Raw genomic sequence first — 25,237 nt, 5'->3', positions numbered from 1 at the left:
TTTGAAAAATTCAAGGGGTTTTCCAGGAGAATTCAAGACAAAATCCTGAATTTTAAAAACTAATATTGGAACCCTACTTTCTTAAGACGCCGCTTTATATTGGGTAAAAACTTTCAAAAGATTTTAAAAAGAAACAATTTTTATCACATAATGCATTTAACTAATGTATTAAAAAATTTACCTCAGAAATAATGAAATAATGAATTTATTTCCTCCAATAAAAACACACAATGGATACAAAATTGGCTTGGAAATTAACTGGCCACTTTATCCAGTACATGTGGCCAGTGTACAAAGAAACTTATCAGTAACTTAAAATAAATAGTAAGTTAAATAGTAAGTTAGAAATTGTATTATTAATTTCAATTTCTTCACAATACGAAGCATATTTCCCGGTCTTGGCAACACCGATAATCGTTTCCCGCAATCACGGCAACATCCGTGAGCATATTTTGCGGTCTCGGCAATACGGCTAATTGTCTTGCCCGATCGCGGCAACACCCATGAGTATATTTTGCGATTTCGACGACACCGACAATGGTTTCCCACGATCGGGAATACACAATACCAAAAGTTTTTCGAAGTTTTGGGATCTGTTCAACACTAATTTTGAAGGGTTAGATTATTCCCTGCCGAAATGAATTTATTTTTCAGACTTTTCCCAACCTTTCAAAATCCCAGACTTTTTCCCGAATTTCCCGGAATTCCCAACTGCTAGACTGGTAGAAACATATAATTTTTATTTTCTTCTTGATTGCAGTATTAAAGCCAGTCAACAGGCCCTAAAATTGTTGATTGATTTGTTTAAAATCTTTTTGTATTAAGTTCCATTCAAAACTTGACGTAATTTACTTATTTAGTTATTTCAAAAGCTATGAACATAAAGATGAATATCTTGGGAAAAATAAAAATTAATTTCTTCTTTCTTCAGTTGAGGCAATTCCCAAGCTGTAAATAAGATATGAAAAGGAAATAATATACATAAATACATTCTTTGTTCATGTTTTATATCATGTAGTCTACAGGGTGTCCCTTTTTTATTTTCCATTTTTCATTTTTTATCCATTTTTATTTTTGAATTTTTTCAACCGATCTTTATAAAACTTGGAATGTACTCGTAGGTTAAGGTAGAAAATACCAATGTTAGAAAGAAATTCATTTTTATTCATCTTAAAATTTTAATTTTTTTAACTTCTACTAAAAAACGGCTAATTTTACGAAAAAATGACAAGGACACTTTTATTTAGCATTTTTAATTCCCTATCAAACGATACCAAGTTCAAAAAGATTGAATTAGAAATAGAGAAAATATTACGATTTTTAGTTGTAAAAAGGGGTACAATAAGGCTGAAGCTATAGTTCGGCCGCTTAGAATACGACCTGCTAATGCTAAACCAATAAGGCTGTGGTTTCCTAGACGCGTATTAGATGCGCTGCGTGTGCGCATCTAATACGCAGCACACTTGTCTTATGGAGTTTCGTGTAAGCGGTTTCCAAGGCTGCGTATCTAATGCGCGCGCATCTAATACGCGCGCACCAATAGCTGCGTATTTCACTGACTGCTCTCAGAGCAGTCAAATCTGAGCTGCGCTGCGTTTTAGACATGTCTCGTGCAATGGATTCGGAAGTAAATTTTGTACATAAGGCAAAATTCTCCAACAACGACGAAAAATTAATTGAATTTGTATCTTCTAACAACATATTATTGAAGTACTCTGTTCATACAACTAAAATTTTATAGTATTAAATTTCATATCACTCGTTATGTAGTGTTAATTTCCCCATAATGTGTGATTTTAAAATTGAATTCCCTTGTTACATGTTCCCTACAATTAATTTGTCCGTACATATTTTCTTATTGTTGTTATTAGTAAATAAACCTAATCTTGACAAATATTCATTTCATGTCAGCACAACACCAATTCCCAGATATAAGAGCCCCCATAATTATTTTAAGAAGTCCTGAACATTTTAGTAATAGGCCAATATTAATTACTAGCACAGTACCCAAACTTCTTACGGGGTTAGCGTACTGTATAAGTATAAAACGCTTATTGCAGTTATACTTGTAAAAGGTATTTTCATCGATTCGGTAAATCCCGAATGGTAAATGTAAACACAGGAAAAGCAAAGTTGGGCAGGGTAAATTAAGATTTATTGTTTACATTTTAAATTGAAATGTTTGCTTTAACACTACAGTTAAACGATCCGTGAGGGCCACGTACAGTTCCTAATTATGTACTTTTCTCTGCTTACGCTTCTTCAAAGCTTTTAATGCCAACATATAGATATCACTATCTAAATCATCGTATAACATCATAGTAGCCACTAGTAATCTCTCCCGTGAACTTATGTTACGCACCAACCGTGTGTATTGTACGCAGTCTAGGAAACCACTCACGGCAGCTGCGTTTTGGGACCTGGACAAAAGCCGCAGCGCATCTAAACCGCTGCGCATCTATTACGCGTCTAGGAAACCACAGCCTAATGGAGGAGGTCCCTTTCTAAGCGGCCGAACTATAGTCAGGTTTGCCCCATTTTACATCTAAAAATCATAATATTTCAGCAATTTCTTATTCTATCTTTTTGAACTTGGTATCGTTTGATAGGGAATTAAAAATGCTAAATAAAAGTGTTCTTGATATTTTTTCATAAAATTAGCCGTTTTTGAGTAATTTAAGTTTAAAAAATTTAAATGGCCGCCATTTTGAAATTTCAAGTTGAATCAAGATGAACTTTTTAATTTTTTTCTAACATTGGTATTTTCTACCTTAACCTACATAGGCCTACCAAGTTTAATAAAGATCGGCTGAAAAAATTCAAAAATAAAAAAGTTTATGTAAAAAATACAAAATGGCGGATATCTGGTTAACGAAGCGATTTTGGAAAAATGTTATTCTTGATTTTCTCTTTATTTTGACCCATAGAACCATTTACCGGAGTTTGGCTGTTTACATACGGGACATCCTGTATAACTATAAAAGAGGAAGTATGTATGTATATTAGTGATGGGTCGGTACTTAACGTCATATGTCGGTTCCACCGGTTCTTGGGAAAAGTACCGGAACCGAGATCGATGGTAAAATGTTGGTACCAATACCTTCGGTACCAAGTTAATTAGTTATATTTGTATTTACTTATTTATAGAGGTGTGCGGATATTCTAAAAATCGGGTCGTATTCGGTTCGATATCGGGCCCAAATTCGATATCCGACACTATCCGTTATATATCCGACTTTTTCGGATAGACAATATATTTTGACGTTTTGGACAGAAAACTAAATCTCCATAGCCACCATTAGTTTCCCAGGACAAAATTACAGCAATACATTTCCAACGACCTAACAGCAAACGGCAAAGAAGCCGTATGATGCAATACTGATAACTAGTTTAGTCGTTATCGGCTGTTTTGCTTTACGATTAGATTCGTCTAGAACGAACAGACATAAAGCAGAAAAGAACTACCATGGTCAAATGAAAGTCAACTCGTGCTTGTCTCGCTCCTGACACTAGGGGCGCTGCGAAATAGTTTTTTTTACAGTATTGTTTCAAAGTAGAAAAATCTAGCCTACTACTGTGATGTTACGTAAACAATAGATTTAATTTTTCCCAAAAAAAAAGTCAGAATAGAAACAATAGAAAGGCAACACAATAGAAGGGTGGGAGGGGTTGGGCAATGACCTCGAAAGGAGCGCGGGTAGTGAGTCAAGTAGGACCGGAGGGGGAAGGGGTGGGTAAGACCTTGAAGCTATATATAGACTTGCACTACTTCCCTAAACCTAAAGGACTGGCCGGCGAGTGGTATTCCAATCACAGGACAAGATACGCTGTTTTTTGGGTATTCATTGCCCGGTTTGACTTTGGATTGTCTTACTGTGTAGAAACTTTGAATAATAAAAAATAAAGTTAGAACTAACCACGATTATTTAGCATTGATTGTGAACATATTAAATGATTAAACTATAGGGACCATGGATATATACAAACTTTTGTCGTGATTTTAATTTCAACATCAAAATACAATATTGCACAATCGTGATATTTTGGGGCGGTTTGGGAGCTCGGTATTAGCGCTAGTCCGCGACTAAATCCGGATATTTCCGGTATTTTAGGCTGCCGCCTCGAAAACGGGTTTGTGAGCTCGGGATCAGTAAGGCGCGTGCCTAACTTGTGCAGGGATAATCTCACGCCTAAATATTGTTGGTTTGGGAGTCAAAGAAGACTTAGGCGCCAGCCTAAGAGATAGTCTCGGTGGGTTTGGGAGACCAATTTCGGGACTAAGAGATATGTTTTCGTCATAAAAATCAGTGAGTTTAGTCCCCAACTTTAGTCCTGCCAGGGGGCAGGTCTAAGTCGACATCATGCCGGTATTAGCTTATTAGCAAGTTAATTGTTTACATATTAACTAAAAGAATGTTATATTGGCATTCGTTATTAAATTCCGAACATTTTCATTACTCTCAAAGTATATTTGATAAAACTTTTTTTTTGTTTTCTGTTGTTCAAAATAAAACGAAAATCTTGCAGAAAGCTAAATTTAACAAAAGATTATTTGGTTTTTGTTTTTACTGTTAACTGCAATACAAATATGGACCCTAAATAGAATTTCTTTCAACTGAGAGTTTGGCTATAAGCACCCGTGCCTTAATTATAAATATTTTATTAGTAAGGAAATAATTAGCAACCACATGCATACCCCTACTCACTCCCTACAAAAGAGTGAAGAGATAGTAAACAAAACATAAAAAACTGCAAATAGCTCACAGTCATAATCGTTATCTTTTAATTGCGTTGTGATAGAGCTCAGTTCAGTGTCATTGACCAAGTGCTAGTTACATCAAAATGGAGTACCTAGATTATTTGGAGTACAGTATAAGAAACCCGCCACAGAAAACCTGCAGACTAAGCGAATTTCCAAATAACCTAATACAGCTTTCAATTAAATTTATTTAAATAACTTTAGGTTTAACAAGCACCTGAAACTACCTACGGTGTAGGTATGCTGCTACAGGGAGGGTAATAAAGTGTGTTTTTTTTTACAAAATATTAACAGCTTTATAAGAAATAAATAATTTTGCCAAGTTTCATAAAAATATATCCATAAACGACCACACTAGAACAGTTAACTTATTCTCCATAAGAATCTCATGGGAATTTAAAATTTACAATTTTACCAATAGTCTCTGTAGCCAATAACCGTACAAAACATTTTAAGATATTAATTTGTTTTTTATACTCTTTAAAATAATCTTTACTCTTTACTCTTTAAATTACTCTTTAAAATATTTTAAAGACAAAGATTTATGTTATAGGGGTTAAAATTGAGAAAAAAACTATTTTTATCCTATACAACTCCGGGTTCCCTTGGTCTTATCATGCTGGTTCGCGAACTCGTTAAGGAGAATCGCGCCTAACACTTGCATGCCAAATTTTATCAAAATCAGACAAAAATTACTCAAGTTATCGAGACGTAGGAATTGGCTAACTCAGGAACTTGCTAACTCGGTCGTGTGTCGGAACTGGCTAACTCTGGAACTGGCTAACCGTCTCAGTCAGGAATTGGCTAACTCCGGAACCCGCTAACTCGATTTTGTCTCGCGGCGGAATTCGCTAACTCTGGAAGTCGCTAACCCGGCCGCGCCCACTGCACGGAGCGTTGCCAACCTTGTACGACAAAATAATCGTACACTGCCGTATTTCAAAATGTCAGTGTCAATAAAGATACAGTAAATGTTATTGTTTTTGTTATCAATTCCACTTTTAACAGATAACTAGCCCAAATTCAAAGACAATAAAAAAATCATGAAAAAGTGTTTTTTTTTATTAAACTGTACAATGGCCAGTTAAATGTTTATGATTTCGATCTTAAATATAAATGCCATCAGTATAAAAGAAAATAATAGAATACGAAAAATATTAAAAATTCAGTTGAATTGGTACTACATAATTAAACCTCTACGAAACTAAGCTAAAATACACGCTAGTTCTTAAACACGGAAAACAGAATTAATCGTAATGTCGTAATAAACCAAAACCATTAATTAATACAGTCATCAACCATCGTAACTTCCATAACTAATTCATAGATTTTAAATTAAATGTTCGTTGTTGAACCGTCCAACTTACGTGCACAAATATGATGACATAGACTAAGTTTTTATCCAGGCCTAATAGTTTGAACCAAAGCATTGTAGGCCTACTAGTAAATAGTTGCCTAATTCTAAAATGTGTTGAATTTTTTAGCAATAATGTTACATGTTTTAAAACCGTTTTTAGATTGTACACCTAAGCACCACTAGTAAAAAATAGGAGAAGATATAATATTCATATAATAAAACGTGACAAGGTTATTTTAATTCACGATTCTTAATAAACGAATTGACGGATTTTCCTGATTTGAGTGTTGGGTTTCCTTTATATTGCCTTCACAATCGATATAAACTATACCAAGCCATTGCTATTGCCGTTGGTAAATAAAATAAAATAAATAAATAATTGCTCGGTTCACCGTTCCCCAGTACTGAGCTACACAATAGACAATAGCTTTGTTTTTGGATAAGATCAAGTAATTTTAGCTATGGCCACCATTCATAAGAATTGTAACAAACAAGAACGCCTGGGTCCATTTAGAACCAGCCTGGAGAAAAACTCCAGACTTTTAAAAAGTAGGCCTAATGAAAGACGTAAAATTAATATTAATTCAACAAAATTAAGAGGATGACCCGGGTTCTACACTAATAGCCTACGATAAAAGAAATTTACAAGTTGTACTTATGCATAGACTAACTTTTAATGCAATCCATGAATACATTAGGCTTACCACTTTATAATGTATTGATAAATATTTATTTAAATTCAATAGCTCTATTTAAAACACATTACCACTACAATGTAATTCTTTAATGACGTTTAACATGTAAATTTTATTATGATTTATGATTCAAGGTTACAAGCCCAGTATATAAAATACGAACTCAATAATTTTATTTGCAGAAGTTCACAAAATGGTATTTATTCGAATAAAATAAACAAATGGCGGACACCGAAAATAGACATTTCTTAACATGTAATAGATCCAAATTAAATGTGCATTTTTATCTTTTTGCATACCAATAAGCTACTATTTAAGTAAGAAACCCACTTAATATATTATAAAACATACTCCCTTATATTAGTATATTTCTCATCCTTATGGATCAGCGGAAGACAGTTTTATTGTTATTATTTAATTACCAATGAATGTACTACTTTATTGGTATTTGGTACTGTATTAATAATCGGTCAAAATGGCCGATTTTTGTCAAATTTTACACCAAATTTATTGAAATTTCAAGGTGAATATTAATTCAACAATTATTACCAAATATTTGTATTAATTTAAAAGATTGATTTGTGGTATTGGGTGTCCCACTGAGTGCAGCTGAGCGGCACTAATGAGGGTCGGACCTTCTTGGGGGTGAACAATAGACGGCTTATCAGACCCTCCCCTCCCTCGTGGTCTGGAGAAAGCTTGTAAACAAACTATTGCACAAGCGTGACTTGACATTGGGCTGCTTCAACTATAATTTTGTCAAATGAACTGTGATGTTTCAAAATCAAAAACAATAATTTGGGACCATACTGCTTAACAATAATGGACTGCATTTATTGTTAAACATACAATCCATTTTTAACAAACTAAGATTATACGATTCAAATACAATTATAAAAATTATCTTGGTATTTTACTTGGGGTAATGAAGTTATGTAGGCTAATGTAATTCTCGGTTCATCAAGGTTCTCTACTGAATTATGTTTGGCAGTGAATAAGTGTAGATTGCAATTTTTAAATTCAGGGATACACACCTTTTACACAGTTATAAAGTCTAATTTAATTGCCCAACATCAAATCGTGAGCTAGAGCCCATCTTAGTGCATTAGTGATGTTTTCTTAACTTGGCAAACCCGCAAAATGCCACTTAAGGCCAATAATCCGTTCCAAAAACGTAAGGAAATACAATAAACTTGAGATCGAACTCCTTGGCTTGTGAGAACCAGGAAACAAGATAAAACATAACCTCAAGTAAACAAGCCCAAACGTTTGACATCAGTCCTGCTGAGCTAAGGTGTTGTGTGAAGATTTCGGCTGCTAGTGTACTATTCAAGCAACCAACTTTTGAAAATAAATGTTGTGAATTGTGATTTTTAAGAGAGAGAAAACTGTGGACTTGGCTAAATTGAAATTCTATAGTTCAAAATCGTCATTTAAGTTTATTTACACAGCTTTACATTGTTTTATAGGTTAAAAATACATATGCAGCTTCTTATTAACCGCGCCGAACTATCCGAATCCGAAAATATCTGAATCCGAACCTCCCAATATCCGATCCGATCCGAACCGAGCCTCAACTATCCGATCCGAATCCAAACCGAAATGAAATTTCACTATCCGCACACCTCTACTTATTTAAAAATCCACCATGATGATTTTTTCTAGGGATGGACGGGTCCTGAACTTTTGGGAAAAAATATTCCCGATTTTCGGGACGGGATTACATTTGATTTGGGAATTTTTCGGGACGGGCTTTGATCCGATCGCACGGGCTCCCAAAGGTAAGAGATTATTTGCTGCGATTTTGCCGCTTCGCGAGTGATAATGACGCCGCTATCCCGTGGGATGTTCACTATAGTTCCCCGCACCCAGGAGGCAAAATCAGTGACCGCGGAGTCATACCGACGATCGCGCCATGATCGCAGTCATACCGACGATCGGGCTTGATCGCAGTCATACCGACGATCGCGCCATGACCACGAGTCATACCAACGATCACGCCGTGACCGCAGAGTCATACCGACGATCGCGTCATGACCACAGAGTCATAATGACGATCAAGCTGTGACCGTGGAGTCATAACGAAGATCGCGCCGTGATCACAGTCATATCAACGATAACGCCGTGACCACAAGTCATATCGACGATCGCACCGTGACCACGAGTCATACCAACGATCACGCCGTGACCGCAGAGTCATACCGACGATCGCGTCATGACCACAGAGTCATAATGACGATCAAGCTGTGACCGTGGAGTCATAACGACGATCGCGCAGTGATTGCAGTCATACCAACGATCACGTCGTGACCGTGGAGTCATAACGACGATCACGCCGTGATCACAGTCATATCAACGATGACGCCGTGACCACAAGTCATATCGACGATCGCACCGTGACCACGAGTCATACCAACGATCACGCCATGACCGCGGAGTCATACCAACGATCACGCCGTGTCCGCGGAGTCATACCGACGATCGCGTCATGACCACGGAGTCATATCGACGATAACGCCGGATGACACCGTGACCACATGTCATTTCGACGATCGCACCGTGACCGCGAGTCTACTTCAGTATCCAATAGTCACAACTCATATGGTAACACAAGAGAAAGTTTAAAACTGAAAATATAATGACAGTTTTCGGTATGTATGTTTTTGAAACAGTGGTATCCGTTAAAAACAGATTTCATGAAATAGAGCTGGTTGGAAAGAAACATGATTATCTTACAAGAAATCGAGGCAAGTTAGCATTAAATCCTCATAAATTGCGCCTTTTCGAAAAAAAAACCTCAAATACGCCGGAACAAAATTCTATAATAAACTTCCAAAGGACATACAAGCAGAAGTAAATATAAAAAAATTTAAAAACAAACTTAAGAAATTTCTCATTAGCAGGGCTATTTATTCATTTGATGAACTGTAATTGACTTTTCTTTCCCTACTAATCAAAGTATGTTTTAACTGTTTAGTTTTTTGTTCTTTTACAATTTTTCCCATTTACTATAGCCTAAGCATGTATATTTTATAATAAAAAAAATATTTTTATATATTTGTATATTTTTATTATAGGAATGTGACACTATTCATGTATATATTTCTAATGTACTTGATGAATAAAGATAATTTGAATTGAATTCAATTTAATATTTTTCATTATGTATACTTATGCATGATATTTAGCTATTACTTAAAGTAGATACTATGTCCTTACCAAAAGAAGATCTTCATCCTTTATTTCAACATCAAACTTGATCTCCATATCATTTTCTTGGAAGAAAGGTCGCCCAGTCACGGCGTCACTTCCTAAGCCACAAAGCGCTCCAATGTATCTTGATCTAAATTTGTCGGTCCTGTGAAATATTTCAGCATGTATATTTATTTCTAAGGAGTAACTGTTATCCTCGTAAATTTTTACGATTACAATTTATTACAAGTTATTAATAAACTGTAATACAAGTTATTACAATTTTTGGTAAAGATGTTTTTAGACAAGTGTTTTTAAGGATTTTGTGGTGGATAGGTTTATCTGTTAGTCTTACCTTACTAAAAATGAAAAAAATAGATTAAAAATAGATGAAAATGCACAAATTAAGACATCTTAACTATGCTCTTTGTCCTCTTTCCACAAACAGAATAACCTAAAAGAACAAATACTAACCAATAGTAACTAACCGATAGTAATAAGTCTATTTTCTTCTAATGTTTAGCCTTTGTAGTTCACAAAACTGATCTTATTAGCTCTAAAATTAATTAGGTAATAACATTTATTATTGCTAGAAGAGAAATTCAACCTCTGCTTTTTGTGTTATCTGGGTCACACAAACAATCCTAAGTTTTGACAAGGATATCTACAATGAATTATGCAAATTATGATTCCAATAGCTTTTTAGATAACCAATAAAACCAAAGTGTGAGAAATGTGATTGCTATAAATATACAAGTTGTTAAAAAACTCAAATAAAACTAAAAAAAATTGTGATAATGATTTCAGGATCTTTCTATATTCTTGATCTAACTCACAATACAAATTATAAGCTAAAATTTTTTTCCCCTTTAAACCATTTACTGAAAAGTATAATTTTTAACTTAAAAATGACCATTAAAGTTAGCGATTTTATTTATATGCCAAAAAACACCATGTGACCCACCATTTCCAGAGTGACCCAAATTACATGTAATGTAAAGTTACAAAAGCTGTAAAGAGCTGTAAAGTAAAAAAAAAATTTTTACTCAGTTGCCAAATTTAATTAGAAATGAGCAACATTACAATAAATTTAAAAAAATTGCTGAAAGAATATCTTGTTAATAAAGCTCTCTATTCTTTTTCAGAGTCTCCTTAAGTGAGGGCTCCACTACTGGTTGCCTGGGTTTTATATATAGTTTTAAATATATTGTATTTTAGCTATATAGCATGATTTTTAGTTATATGTGACTCTATTCTGATGCTTCTATGTATTCGTACGAATAAAGTTTATTTTGACTTTGACTTTGACTTTGATGTAGGTCACGTGACCAGGGCCGTCCCTAGGGTTAGTGGCGCCCGGAGCAAATGTGGTCGTGGCGCCCCCCCCCCCCTCCCCAGTAATAGTGGCATTCGCATATTTTAATACTATGTTAATTAGGGATGGACGGGATTGAATTTTTAATTCGGGACGGGACGAACGGGATTTTTTCTTGTGCATAAAAAGAAAGTCTTGAGTATTGCAGTTACCAAAAAAGACAAATCAATTTTGCCATTTGTGGCACTGATCTGTCAAAAGCAAAAAAGGGTAAAAATTTACAGGTTGTCGCTAGAAACTTGTGACTCGCGGTCACAGCGTGATCGTCGTTATGACTCGCGGTCACGGCGTTATCATCGGCACAGGGTGTCCACAAAAAATTTGTCATTAATTTCCATGACTTTCCATGACTATCCATGACCATTTACCATTGATTTCCATGACTCACGAACTTTACACGCAAATTATTATAAACAGACACACACAAATAATACTGCCTGGACATGTTAATTTGCAGAAAATACTGAAATATGTAATAACAGATAACGATGGAGTACAATAGGTACAACAATGAACTAAAACAAACCGAAAACTCATAAAATAATACAACTGTAATAAATTGAATTGTCGAACATTTGTGAAAAATCCTGAAAAATGCTACAACAGTCCGGGTTACGGCTGACTAGAGCATTGAATTTTCCCCTCAAATCCATCCATAATTGGATATTTCCATGACTTTCCATGACTTCTTGCCTATTTCCCTGACTTTCAATGACCAAAATTTTTTTCCATGACTTTCCATGACTAGCCCTGACTTTCCAGAATGTGGACACCCTGTAACGGCATGACTCGCGGTCACAGTGTAATCGTCGGTATGACTCGCGGTCACAGCGTGATCGTCGGTATGACTCGCGGTCGTGGCGGAATCGTCGGTATGACTCGCGGACACGGTGGAATCATCGGCATGACTCGCGGTCACGGCGGAATTGTCGGTATGACTCGCGGTTGTGGCGGAATCGTCGGTATGACTCGCGGTCACGGTGAAATCAACAGTATGACTCGCGGTTACGGCGCGATTGTCTGTATGACTCCGCGGTCACGGCGCGATCGTCCAAATGACTTGCGGTCACAGTGCGATCGTCGAAATGACTCCTCCTCCTGCGTTGGTGGAATTACAGTGAACATCTCACGCGATAGCAGCGTCATTTTCACTCGCGAACCGTCAAAATTGCCGATGATCGGATCAAATCCCGTCTCGAAAATCGGGAATATTTTTTCCCCGAAAATTTCCTGAAATTTCGGGACCCGTGCGTTGATACCAATAGCCGCTGCGCGGCGCCCGGGGCAACCCTTCGGACGGCCCTGCAAGTGACTGACATTACACAGTGACTCAAACGCATAAATGGGGAACATCTATGTATTAAACAAAACTTGTGTTATCGTTTATTATACTTATATACTTTATTATATTATAACTTTCTGTTATAATCGATGACAGCTTTTGGCTTCTTTATTTCTTCCTCTTTAGTTCCCCATGTCAAATTGCTGTCTCCATTTCAACTCCTTCATGTAGTGTTGATAGGATGTAGACATCTTTACAGTCTTTCCATTTGATTGCGAGCACTCCTCTCCCAAACCTCCTCAAAAAATCTCCTTTTTCCAAATCAGTTTTCAAGAATATTCTGGCAATGCATCGTCTGTTGCAAATGGCTGTTCCTACAGCATAAGTGTCTTCTTTCAACAAAGCAGTGTACAGTAATGGAGAGGAGTACCAGTTGTCCAAGTAGGCTATATACCCTTTCCCAAAAAAAGGTTGTAAAAGATCAAGAGTCACTGAAGTGCTCGCTAACACATCGTCTTGCTTGTCGTCACCAACATAGATCTTGAACACCATACAGTAGCCAGATGATGACTCGCACACTTTGTAGATCTATACCCCAAAACGGGCCCTTTTTTTTGGGTTGAACTGAATAATACCAAGGCGGGATCTCATTTTGAGTAAGGTTTCATCAAGAGCAATTTTCCTTTCTGGCTCATATGTCTGTAAAAACTTTGTTTCTAGGTAGGCCCTATCGAATAACTGGTCAAATTTTCTTCAATTTATCATTCTTCAGGTTTTCTGTCGCTTCATCATAAAAATGAAGGAATCTAGAAATAGAATTGAAACGCTCCATTGACATTGTGTTGCTGAATATCGGAGTCTCAATTATTTTTCTTTGCGACCAGTACATTTGAATCGAGGGTTTCTTCAGTTGACTCATTAGCACATAAAGTGCAAAGTAGGCCTTCATCTCCCCTACATCAACATCACGCCACTTCTCATCAGTCTTCAATGATTTCCTGGTTTCGTCTAAAAGCTGTTTTCTGGTGTAGTCATTTGTTTCTGTGCAGAGCATCTGCCAAAATTCCTCCCCAACAAACTGTCCAAAACAATCAAGCTCAGTAGGATTTACGCCAAGACTACGTTGAACCCTAACGTTTAGTCCTGGTGTACCTTGAAAATAAATTTTTTGGGGCGTCCTCATCTAACCACGGCCAATCGGAGTCCTGGAATTTAGGTTTCTTTTTCTTAGCTGGTTGATTTTTCTTAGGCCTAGGCTCTTTAGGTTTTTTTCTTCACAGAGGATACGCGTCCGGTAACCAGACGTGGATTAGGCGTCCGGTAACCAGACGTGGATTAGGCGTCCGGTAGGGGGTCCCGGAACGCCATTACCACAATGATACGATATTCAGCCATCAGTGTTCGTGGTGTAGTGGATAGAGTGCTCGACTGATGTGCGAGAGGTCCCCGGTTCGAAACCCATCGGTAGCTTTAACTTTTTGTCACAGATTTTGCTTTGAATGTAATTTCTTCTTAACTGTACATCTTTTGTTAGAATTTTTGGCATTTATAATTTTATGTTATGAAGAGAGTTGAACCTTCATTTGATTTTTTTCACTATCAGCAAGTTTGGTTGGTTAGGTTAGGTTATGACAGTAACTGCCGGACGCCTAATTCATCCGCGTATCCTCTGCGTTTTTTCTTTGGTACTTACATTTTTTAGGGGGTTGAGTGTGATTACATTGCTCAGGTTGTATAGTAGGGTTATCATTGAGGCAATTGTCTCCTCCACCACCAACTATTGGGCCTAGGTCTACAATTTGTTCCTCGGTATCAATTTCCATAGGTCCACTAGAAATATTGAGGCCAGATACACCAGGCCTATCTGAATGCACAATATTATCCTGAATATCATTATCTAGGCCAAGGCCTAATTGAAAAGAAATACTTTCACAGTCACTTTCCTCCCCGCTACCATTATGCACTACATTTTCGTCCAACTCTCTGAACCCCTCTTCATTGTCACTCACAAAGTCAGCATCTTCATAATCACTATCAAGTAACATTCGTTCAACTTCAGACGGTCTAGTATCTTTCCACATTTTATAAAAAACAATCAAACACAGTATTCATTACTAACCAAACAAAACACCAAATAATTCCAAACACATTCGTGAGGTTAGCCAAAACAAACATACAACTACGTCAGAACGATCGCACATATGCACATGTACATGTTTACAAAATGTAAACACACGTACAGGTTACCAACATATAAAACAAAATACTCTACTATTCAAGTTTTTATAAATCAGTATATTTCAAGAAATATAATAAAGTAAATATATGTATAAAACTGAAATGGACTGTGAACTCTGCTTCGTAAATAAATAGTTTTAGTATAAAGATTTTCTTAATAATTGTCGTAATTGACCAAGAAATGCGTAAAACGGAGTTCCACTGCCATCTGTCGGCGAAATATGGAACTACGTCGACCCTGGAGTAGGTTACAGTACGATTGTAATTCACTACGGAACAGTATCGTATCTCTACGTCTGACCCGGATTGCGGCGCTACAAGACAGACTCGTATGTCTAGGCCAATGGGTTAAGGTCTTGGCCTGCCCCTATCAGATAAGATAAGATAAGATCAAAATGGCGACATGCTACCCCCACCCCTACTCTCCCAACGTTGTTCGCCAATGCGTCCACACTTAGCGGACATCAAATGTTCGCTGGAGAACAGTGACATGTTAGCGAACATTCGTCAAGTGTGGACGCACCTTTAGGGTAAAACTGAAAATAAATAATTTTGTTATTTTAATACCAACATATTTTGTAAAATTTGTTCTGTAGTAATTGTTTACATGTAAGTGAGGAAGTTACCTACCTTTCATGTGTTTACACACTCACTATCTGATTAGTGGTTACCTTAATTCTATGGTAGGTGCGAAGATGAGACATATGAGAGCTGCCAAACCCTTGATGTTGGGAAGAACTGTTGTGTGGTTGAGAGTGAGCCTTGATTTGTCTGCTGACTGACCGACATGTCCAGCCACCAACAGCCTGCCACAGTCATTGTTTACTGATATTGTTAAGACTCAAAATTAAACCATTCTAAATTGTTGTAACTGTTTACTTTTTTAATTTTCTCTGTAACCATTAATTTGGCATACAACAATGCTTCTAATATACTAAATTTCTTTTTAGCTCTACAAAATATTCTAGAAGGAATTGCAAAATTGTATTTCATTTGATTTTTATGTTTAGGGGTCAAAAGTGAAAAAAACCCAATTTTTTACCCCATAAAACCCTCTATAAAACCACATTCCCACAGTCTGAGTGCTGGTTTTCAAACTCGTTTGAATAAATATAGGTTTACATGATTATACCAAATTTGATCAATATCGGATCATTTTTGCCTGAGTTGTCGTGTTAACATGGGAAGTGAGACCCTGATACTACTTGACCTGAGTATCACTTGTGTACCTCAGCTTTTTTATAAAATTGACCAGGAAATTTTTGGATTTACTGTTAAGGTTTTATATGTAAACTAGCAACAGAGCCTGTTGTGTTTAAATACAAAGGTCTCTAGGAAAATAATGTTTATGGAATTTCTATACACCAGTATACTCACTAATAATGATTGGTACAGATTAAGCACATAACTTTAGAAACACAATTGAAACACAAATGCAAATTGTGAACAACAACATTAAACAAAAAAAATCAATTAAATAACAATACAACAATCAGCAGTTTCAATTATTAACACATGTTTCTTAGGATCAGATGATGCATACTGTACCGGCAAACCTATTACTTCAAATCTACATGGATAAGGATTTCCGTTGAATTATTAATTAATAAAATCGGTCCAGGATAACTGCAAATTTTTGTTTATAAAGTAGAACAAAAACTACTATAAATTCGGAGGTTGCTTAGGTTTTTTGCAAATAGCCTTTAAATAGTGAGGAAATCGACAAGTGGAGGGTGAAATTCTGAAAGGGAAAAAAATTTCATACAAAATGGTAGGCCTTACAATGGCTTGTCTTGAAAATGCTCAAAAAGTCAGCCAAAAGTTGCATCCAAATATAAAAATTTAACAATCCTGTTTTTAATGTATTTCTTATAGAAAACAAGTTTTATTGTAAATCACTCACTATAAATCACAACAAAAACAAACCTTCTTGATTAATTGTTTGCAAATATTCACGAATAAAGCTTTCCATTGACCTATTAATTATTAATAAAATCTGTCCAGTAGAATTGTAAGTTTAACAACAATATCTCTAATTCAGTATTTTCTCACCCCTATAAATTTAAAGGTTGCTTAGCTGTTTTGCAAATAACTTTTAAATGGTGAGGGAATAAACTAAAGTGGAAGGTGATATTCAGAAAGAGAATAAAATTTCCTATAAATTACTAATGAGCGTTTCCTGAAAAACTCAATCAAGCAGCCTAAAGTTGGCTACAAATAGAAACATGGAAATAAAACTTGAAAAAAAAAACAGTTTTTAATGTATTTTAATGTTTCTTTTTATTTTTTTTTTCTGGTGGTACTTTCTAAAATGTTCTAAAATCACTAGTTAAAACGTTCAAAATTTTAAAACTTTCATAAGTTCCCAATATTTGGGAATCTTCCCGGTCTCAGGCCAAAGAAATATTCCCATTTTCAGCAAAGTTCCCTCCCACTGGGAATATTCCCGGTCCACATCACTACCCATCTTATCGTCAATACCTTTTTGTAGCTGTAGTTAACAAAGTAAGCTGATACAGGTTATTTTATCGTTATCTTTTGATTTGATGTGTAGCCAAAAATAACTGTATTGGTTAGTTTGAACTAATTGTTTTAGTGTTAAATGTTTTCAATATTAATTTTCAAGATTATGAATGAAACGTGGAAGACCTCCGAAGCGAAAATATATAGGGTTTTCATGCAAGGTATGCTTTACATGGCCTACTCTTGTCCTGCAATTTAGTAAAGAACCAAAACGGCTTGAAAATGATCTAACTGCCAACAAATCCTACCCACCCAAACCCGCACGTATAAAATTAAGATATAAACTAGAGGTGTGCGGATATCCGAAAAATCGCGTCGGATTCGGTTCGGTTTGGATATCCGTATCCGAACCGAGCCCAAATTCGATATCCGACACTATCCGTTATATATCCGACTGTTTCGGATAGACAATATATTTTGACGTTTTGGACATAAAACTAAATCTCCATAACCATCATTAGTTTCCCAGGACAAAACTACAGCAACACGTTTCCAACGACCTAACAGCAAACGGCAAAGAAGCTGTATGATGCAATACCGATAACTAGTTTAGTCGTTATCGGCTGTTTTGCTTTACGATTAGATTCATCTGGAACGAACAGACATAAAGCAGAAAAGAACTACCATGGTCAAATGAAAGTCAACTCGTGCTTGTCTCGCTCCTGATACTAGGGGCGCTGCATAAGAGTTCTGTTTTTACAGTACTGTTTCAAAGTAGAAAAATCTAGCCTACTACTGTGATGTTACGTAAACAATAGATTTAATGTTTCCCGAAAAAAAGTCAGAATAGAAACAATAGAAAGGCAACACAATAGAAGGGTGGGAGGGGTTGGGCAATGACCTCGAAAGGAGCGCGGATAGTGAGTCAAGTAGGACCGGAGGGGGAAGGGGTGGGTAAGACCTTGAAGCTATATATAGACTTGCACTACTTCCCTAAACCAGGACTGGCCGGCGAGTGGTATTCCAATCACAGGACAAGATATGTTGTTTTTTGGATATTCATTGCCCGGTTTGACTTTGGATTGTCTTATTGTGTAGAAACTTTGAATAATAAAAAATAAAGTTAGAACTAACCATGATTATTTAGCATTGATTGTGTACATATTAAATGATTAAACGATAGGGACCATGGATATATACAAACTTTTGTCTGATTTTAATTTCAACATCAAAATACAATATTGCACAATCGTGATATTTTAGGTCATTGACCTTTATTATGCATCCGGTATTGCTGTTTCAGAAGAGAAGCACGATGATAAATTATAAATTAATATTCACGTAGTTAAAAAGAATTATTTTATAAACCTATAAAACAAAATCATAAAATCTTACATAAAGATAACAATAACAGAAATTGTAAAAAGGGTATAAAGATAACAACGTCATTATTACTCTCTGTTCTTCTATTTCTTGGGTTTCCCTTCAACACGCATTCAACAAGTTGCCATGGTTACTAATCACCCATGTCGTTATCAGCTTTTGTGACATAGCACACAGCGGGGGTTAAACTGGACGAAAATCGGTTAATTTTTACCTATTATTTAATTACCAATGAATGTACTTTATTGGTATTTGGTACTGTATTAATAATCGGTCAAAATGGAAGATTTTTGTCAAATTTTACACCAAATTTATTGAAATTTCAAGGTGATTAATAATAAAACAATTATTACCAAATATTTTTATTCATTTAAAAGATTTATTTGTGGTATTGGGTTCCCCACTGAGTGCAGCCAAGCGGCACTAATGAGGGTCAAACCTTCTTGGGGGTGAACAATAGACGGCTTATCAGACCCGACCCTCCCCAGTGGTCTGGAGAAAGCTTGTAAACAAACTATTGCACAAGCGTGACTTGACATTGGGCTGCTTCAACTATAATTTTGTCAAATGAACTGTGATGTTTCAAAATCAAAAACAATAATTTGGGACCATACTGCATAACAATAATGGACTGCAATTGTTGAACATACAATCCATTTTTAACCCTTTGAGTGCCAACGTCCGGGGAACCGGACGTTTTTAAAACGAGCCAAAAGTGCCGACGTCCGGCCGACCGGACGTTTTTAGAACGAGCCAAAAGTGCCAACGTCCGGCTAACCGGACGTTTCGTAATGATCGAACAGTTGTCATAACAACCGAATGGATACTCAGATTCTTTTAACCCATATATTAACATTGAGTCGAAAGTTACTAGATGCGATACATCGATTTTCGTTGGTTGAAATATCGAAAATTCGATTTTTACGAAATTTTAACCTAAAAATCGCCAGATCGCGCTCGGAATTTTTAGCGCGACCTTCGGGAAAAATCATCGGCATTTTTTGAGCGTTACTTTTATTTCTCGCCTGGCACTCTAAGGGTTAACAAACTAAGATTAAACGATTCAAATACAATTATAAAAGTTATCTTGGTATTTTACTTGGGGTAATGAAGTTATGTAGGCTAGTGTAATTCTCGGTTCATCAAGGTTCTACTGAATTATGTTTGGCAGTGAATAAGTGTAGAATGAAATTTATAAATTCAGGGATACACACCTTTTACAGAGTTATAAAGCCTAATTGCCCAACATCAAATCGTGAGCTAGAGCCCAGCTTAGTGCATTAGTGATGTTTTCTAAACTTGGTAAACCAGCAAAATGCCACTTTTAACTATTGCGCTCGGAGAGGTAATTTAATGTCTGTCCTACGCAGTCGGATGTCCACATATAGTGGCCATCGCCATTATCGTGTCAGCTCAGAATTAAAATGGCAACGTTGTGTCTCACAGCTCGGATGGCCACAAATTGTGCCCATAACAAAATCAGACTTCCGCTCGGATGGCCTGTGCCAGTGCCCACAAAGTTTTTTTTATATTTGTTTAATAATAGGTATAGTAGGATGTCTGATGAGTGCTGCAATCTATTGAGTAACTCTTAAACTACATCAGCCAATGCAATTCCCGCCTTTTTACCGCCGAGAAAAGGAAAAAAAAGTATCAATCCAACGCTATGCATCACGTCATGTCACTACTTTTTGTTTCAGTGTTTACAAAGTTGGATTGAAGTAGTATTTATAACCTTTTAGGGCATTTTTTTTTATTAGTTATTACACAATATCTTTTTAACTAGTTATAGTGATTGCGCAGTTTTAGATTTGTGCACGGTTTTGTAATTATTAGTATGTTTTAGATAAGTTTGATATTTTATGTATTATTGACCATTTAATTCAGCTGTACCTAGCCTCTTTAAATGTTATGGAATATTTTCCCAGTTTTAGGCCTAATAACTTACTTACTTATGGAAATAAAATGGTGTTTAAAAGGTAGGAACTCTACAAAGATAGATTTAATATATACTTGATGTTTTTTGTTCTTTTTACCAGTAATCCAGTATTATTTTCTAAAAATTTCATTTAGTATCTTTTGGCCAATACAAATTCCTCTTTTTTCACAATAAAATGATTAAAATACATTATTTCATTTTGCTTCTTATTTACCAAACCAATGCAGAAGATTCAACCACAACACATAGTGCAGTGTGTGTAGAGTGATAAAATATTTGATATTTTTAGCAAAATTTTTATTTTATCTGAATAAAATTTTTGTTCACATTACAGGGAGGAATATATACATTAGACTTAAGGCACAAATTTTGTCATATAGCATAATTTAGTTTTTTTTTTTTTTTTATAAAATAATTGACTCCTGAGAGCCTAGTCAAATATGGTATTTTTGTTTTATCATTACTTAATCTATCTATAGTGAGCCTGAAGTTATAGTTCAAAATAGTTTTTAGGTTATTAAATTACGTTTTTCATTATTAACATTCATTCTAACAAACTCATAATTATTTAATTCATTATTTAAAGTGATTGATGTCATCATTGGAACACAACTCGAGAAAATAATTCAAAGCTGCCGAAGCACAGCTGGCAAAATGGCTGCCGAGTTGGCAGAGAAATATGAGTGGCCACCATTAGTGGCCATCCGAGCGGGAGAGACAGAGGGTACGTAAATAATTCTGAGCTGTCTGCGACTACGTCATGGGCACTTATAGTGGCCTTCCGAGCGCAAAGGGTTAAGGCCAATAATCCGTTCCAAAAACGTAAGGAAATACAATGTGAAAATAAACTTGAGATCAAACTCCTTGTCTTGTGAGAACCAGGAAACAACATAAAAAACATAACCTCAAGTAAACAAGCCCCAACGTTTGACATCAGTCCTGCTGAGCTAAGGTGTTGTGTGAAGATTTTGGCTGCTAGTGTACTTAATTCAAGCAACCAACTTTTGAAAATAAATGTTGTGAATTGTGATTTTCAAGAGAGAGAAAACTGTGGACTTGGCTAATTTGAAATTCTATAATTCAAAATCGTAATTTAAAATTATTTACACAGCTTTACATTGTTTTATAGGTTAAAAATACATATGCAGCTTATTATTAACCGCGCCGAACTATCCGAATCCGAAAATATCTGAATCCGAACCTCCCAATATCCGATCCAATCAGAACCGAGCCTCAACTATCCGATCCGAAATGAAATTTCACTATCCGCACACCTCTAATATAAACAATCATTCAAATGCTCCCTCAATCCTGTCAACCGACAAACCGATCACTATGGAAGTTGAATTCTTAAACATGATGTGGATTGTAATGTATTTATAAAGTAAGCTATTATATACATATATATATATACTAGTGCACCTATTGCTCGGATTTGAGCAATTGCAAAATATTAAAGGCGTTTTTTACAAACAACAGTCACAATTTCCGTTGACTTAAAAGAGTTAACTCAAAGATAATGTAATCAATCACTCCACTCCAGTTATCGAAACTGGAAACAAACTCACTCTGAAAATGAACGCTCACTCCACTCCATCTATAAAAACTGAAAACGAACACTCTTTTACTAAGAACAGCTGTGATTAATACAAATTATTCGTCTGTTTAAGTAAACAAAATCTTTTCTTCATAAGAAATACATTGGGATTTTGATGGCCTGAGGGGCAAAGCCCGAAGACTTTTATTACAAGAATTTGTGAAAGGGGGCGTCTACACAAAAAATACTTAATCTTGACACCTCGTTTGTAAAAATCCGTCAATTATTAACGGAGGAGTAGTGTTTCGTAGAAATCGCCTTCACATATTATATATAAGGATTTATTGTTATTTAATCAAGCTAATTAACTTATCTAATAAATGTTCCGAGCAAAGCTCGGTCTCCCAGTACTATATCCATAAACAAGCAAACTAGGATCAAATACGAGAAAAACCGATCGACCCATTACTACTAAAGATGTAATAAATTACTTCTCATATGGTTGATTAGGGTCAGTTTCAAGCAAGACAGAGTTGACTGAGTTCCATTCTACTCGCACTTCTTTCTGACAGGAGCTCTTGGTCTTGCTGTACAACTTCATCTCTAGTGGAGAGTATGGTCCCTTCACGTAATACTGAAACCACAAACATTGGCAATAAAGCACACATTAAATAACCAAACAAATCTTACAGGAAATGGAATTGATAGATTAAAACCATACAATAGCAAAATACCCCCGCCGCAGCAAACCTGCAGACTTAGCGAATTTCTATTTGCCTGATTGGATTTACACTAATGTGTCTCCTTAAAAATACCACATTTATCCCCTATTTAAATAGAATTAGTTTAACAAGTACTTAGGTTTGTTGCAACAGTTAGGGTAAAAAAGTGTTTTTGTTGTAAAATGTTAATACTGTAATTTAGTAAGAAATGAATGTATTTTCCAAATTTGATCAAAATATGTTCATAAACAAGCAAACTACAACTTATTCTCCATAATTACTAGAATAATAGAAATGTGGTAAATTCCCTTGGGGATCTGCCCCAGTGGCCTTTAAATTCCCAGTCAGTCTGAGGCAGTGCTAGAGGAAGGCTGTGTTTTCCTTGTTATTAGCTACTTCTAGTTTTGAGGTTATATCAAGATGGATTGTGGTCAGTGCACTGAGAGCATTTTGGATGTGAAGGATTTAATTACTTGTTCAGTACTTAACTGTAAATCTAATTATCATCATTCATGTGCGGGAATAAGTCAATCAATATTTAGAAAAATGACACTTATTCATAAACAGGAATGGAAATGTCTAAAATGCAAGTCAGGGAAAAAATGTGATTTTAAAAAAGATGTTTCTGAAGATAATGATGAAAATATCACAGAGGTATTTAAAAAAATTATGAAAGATGTGTCCAAGCAGCTACAAATTCTTCCGACACTAAAGCTTGGTTTACACGGGTCGAGTACGGCGGGCGAGTCAGTGTGCGAGTTGCCACTCGCTCTTTAACTCGCTTGGTGTAGACATGCAGGCGAGTCGAGCAACGGGCGAGTTGATAAAAAGAGGTCAGTTGAGAGCGAGTCGAGTGATTTAGTTGAAAACCGAGTTGCTCGGCCCAGTAGCTACCCCCACCACCACGATTTGCCCGCAAAACATCTGTTTACTGCTCTCAAGTGAGTCCAGCGACCACAGAATAAAATCTTTTTGTTATTTTGTGGTCGCTGACAAAGAGTCGATCACAACGTTCAGTATTTTTGTGGTTAGTTCAGTAGTATATGCCTAATCACCCTCAATATTAAATGGTTCAGTTGAACAGTTGGCCTTGTGTTGCATTGTCTTGCTGTTCGTAAATCTACTCACTCTTATAAAATTCAGTTTTCAAAATTGTTGTACAACTTAAGATCTACAGTTCTACTGGAACGATTTTATTAATCAATGGGTTGTTAGAAAGCTCACTCCCTAAAAATGTTTTCTATCAAAAATACATTGAAAAACAGTGTTTTCACATTTTTTTTATTTGGAGGCAACTTTTGGTTGCCTATATATTTTATTTTAAAGAAATGCAGTACCGGTATAGTAATTTGTAACGAATCTTATTCTTTTAGAATATCACCTTCCACTTTGGTCTATCGTAATAAAAAAAAAAAAACTTTTATGCAACCCTGCCTGAATTAAATGGATGATTCAGTTTTAATTCTAATAATCTAATTCAGTGATTTAATTAATTTCTAAATTCAGCATTAAACTCTTGAAAGTCCCATTTTAAACTCAAACAACATTTAACACGAAAGCTACGGTATACGGAATACCCTACACCAACACCACAGAACACAGAGAAATTATAAAAATTACTTCTCTGTGCCTACACTGTCATTGTTCGAAATAGGAATTTTAGGAATGCGTGTAGACAGTCTAGTCAAGTACCGGGCGAGTTGAACAAATCAACAACTGGGCCTAGTAACTGGGCCGAATAACTCGTCTGACATACTCGACCCGTGTAAACCAGGCTTGAAGGAGGATTTAGATAAAATTAAAGAAGACAGTAAGGAAGTTATTAAAAGTCAGCACTTCATAAGTGAACAGTATGAGGATATAATCCACAAGCTGGAACTTCTACCAAAGCTGGAAGAAAAGGTGGAGCATCTACAGTTCGTAATTCAGCGGAAGGATGAAGAGATTCACGATTTGAGTAAGCGTCTAAGCCAATTAGAGCAATACGGCAGAAACAAAAATCTAGAAATCAATGAAGTAACTGAAAACAAGAAGGAAAATGTGGAAGAAATAGTTGTGAAACTTGCTGAGAAAATGGGAGTAGACATCACAGAGGATGACATCGAGGCTGCACACCGTCTACCATCAACTCGGAGGGACAATAGACCTGCGACCATCATCGTCCAGTTTGCCGGGAGGAAGAAGAGGGATGCGTTGCTGGCAGCTAGGCGGAAGGTTGTGACAAACAACCAGGTGACAGGACTACCAGGCGGCCAGATCTTTGTAAGTGAAATGAAAACCTTACTGTTTACTTTA

The 25,237-nt window shown here is 36.0% G+C and overlaps 1 protein-coding gene across 1 annotated transcript in view; it reads right to left on the bottom strand.

The window, feature by feature from the left end:
• Window positions 1–25,237, bottom strand: part of LOC128987429 (probable ATP-dependent RNA helicase spindle-E) — a 274,025-nt gene that overhangs the window by 19,373 nt on the left and 229,415 nt on the right. The window contains exons 22-24 of the mRNA XM_054408268.1: window positions 22,712–22,854; window positions 15,570–15,704; window positions 10,031–10,169 (exon numbers count right to left, since the gene is read on the bottom strand). Coding sequence (XP_054264243.1) covers window positions 10,031–10,169; window positions 15,570–15,704; window positions 22,712–22,854 — 417 coding nt within the window. The remainder of the gene's footprint in view (window positions 1–10,030; window positions 10,170–15,569; window positions 15,705–22,711; window positions 22,855–25,237) is intronic.

Source organism: Macrosteles quadrilineatus, unplaced genomic scaffold, assembly GCF_028750875.1.
Source record: "Macrosteles quadrilineatus isolate MER2022 unplaced genomic scaffold, UCM_ALF_1.0 Scaffold_2__2_contigs__length_208266976, whole genome shotgun sequence".
NCBI lineage: Eukaryota > Metazoa > Arthropoda > Insecta > Hemiptera > Cicadellidae > Macrosteles > Macrosteles quadrilineatus.
Note: the sequence above shows the minus strand (reverse complement) of the source record. Positions and strands in the feature narration are given on the sequence as shown.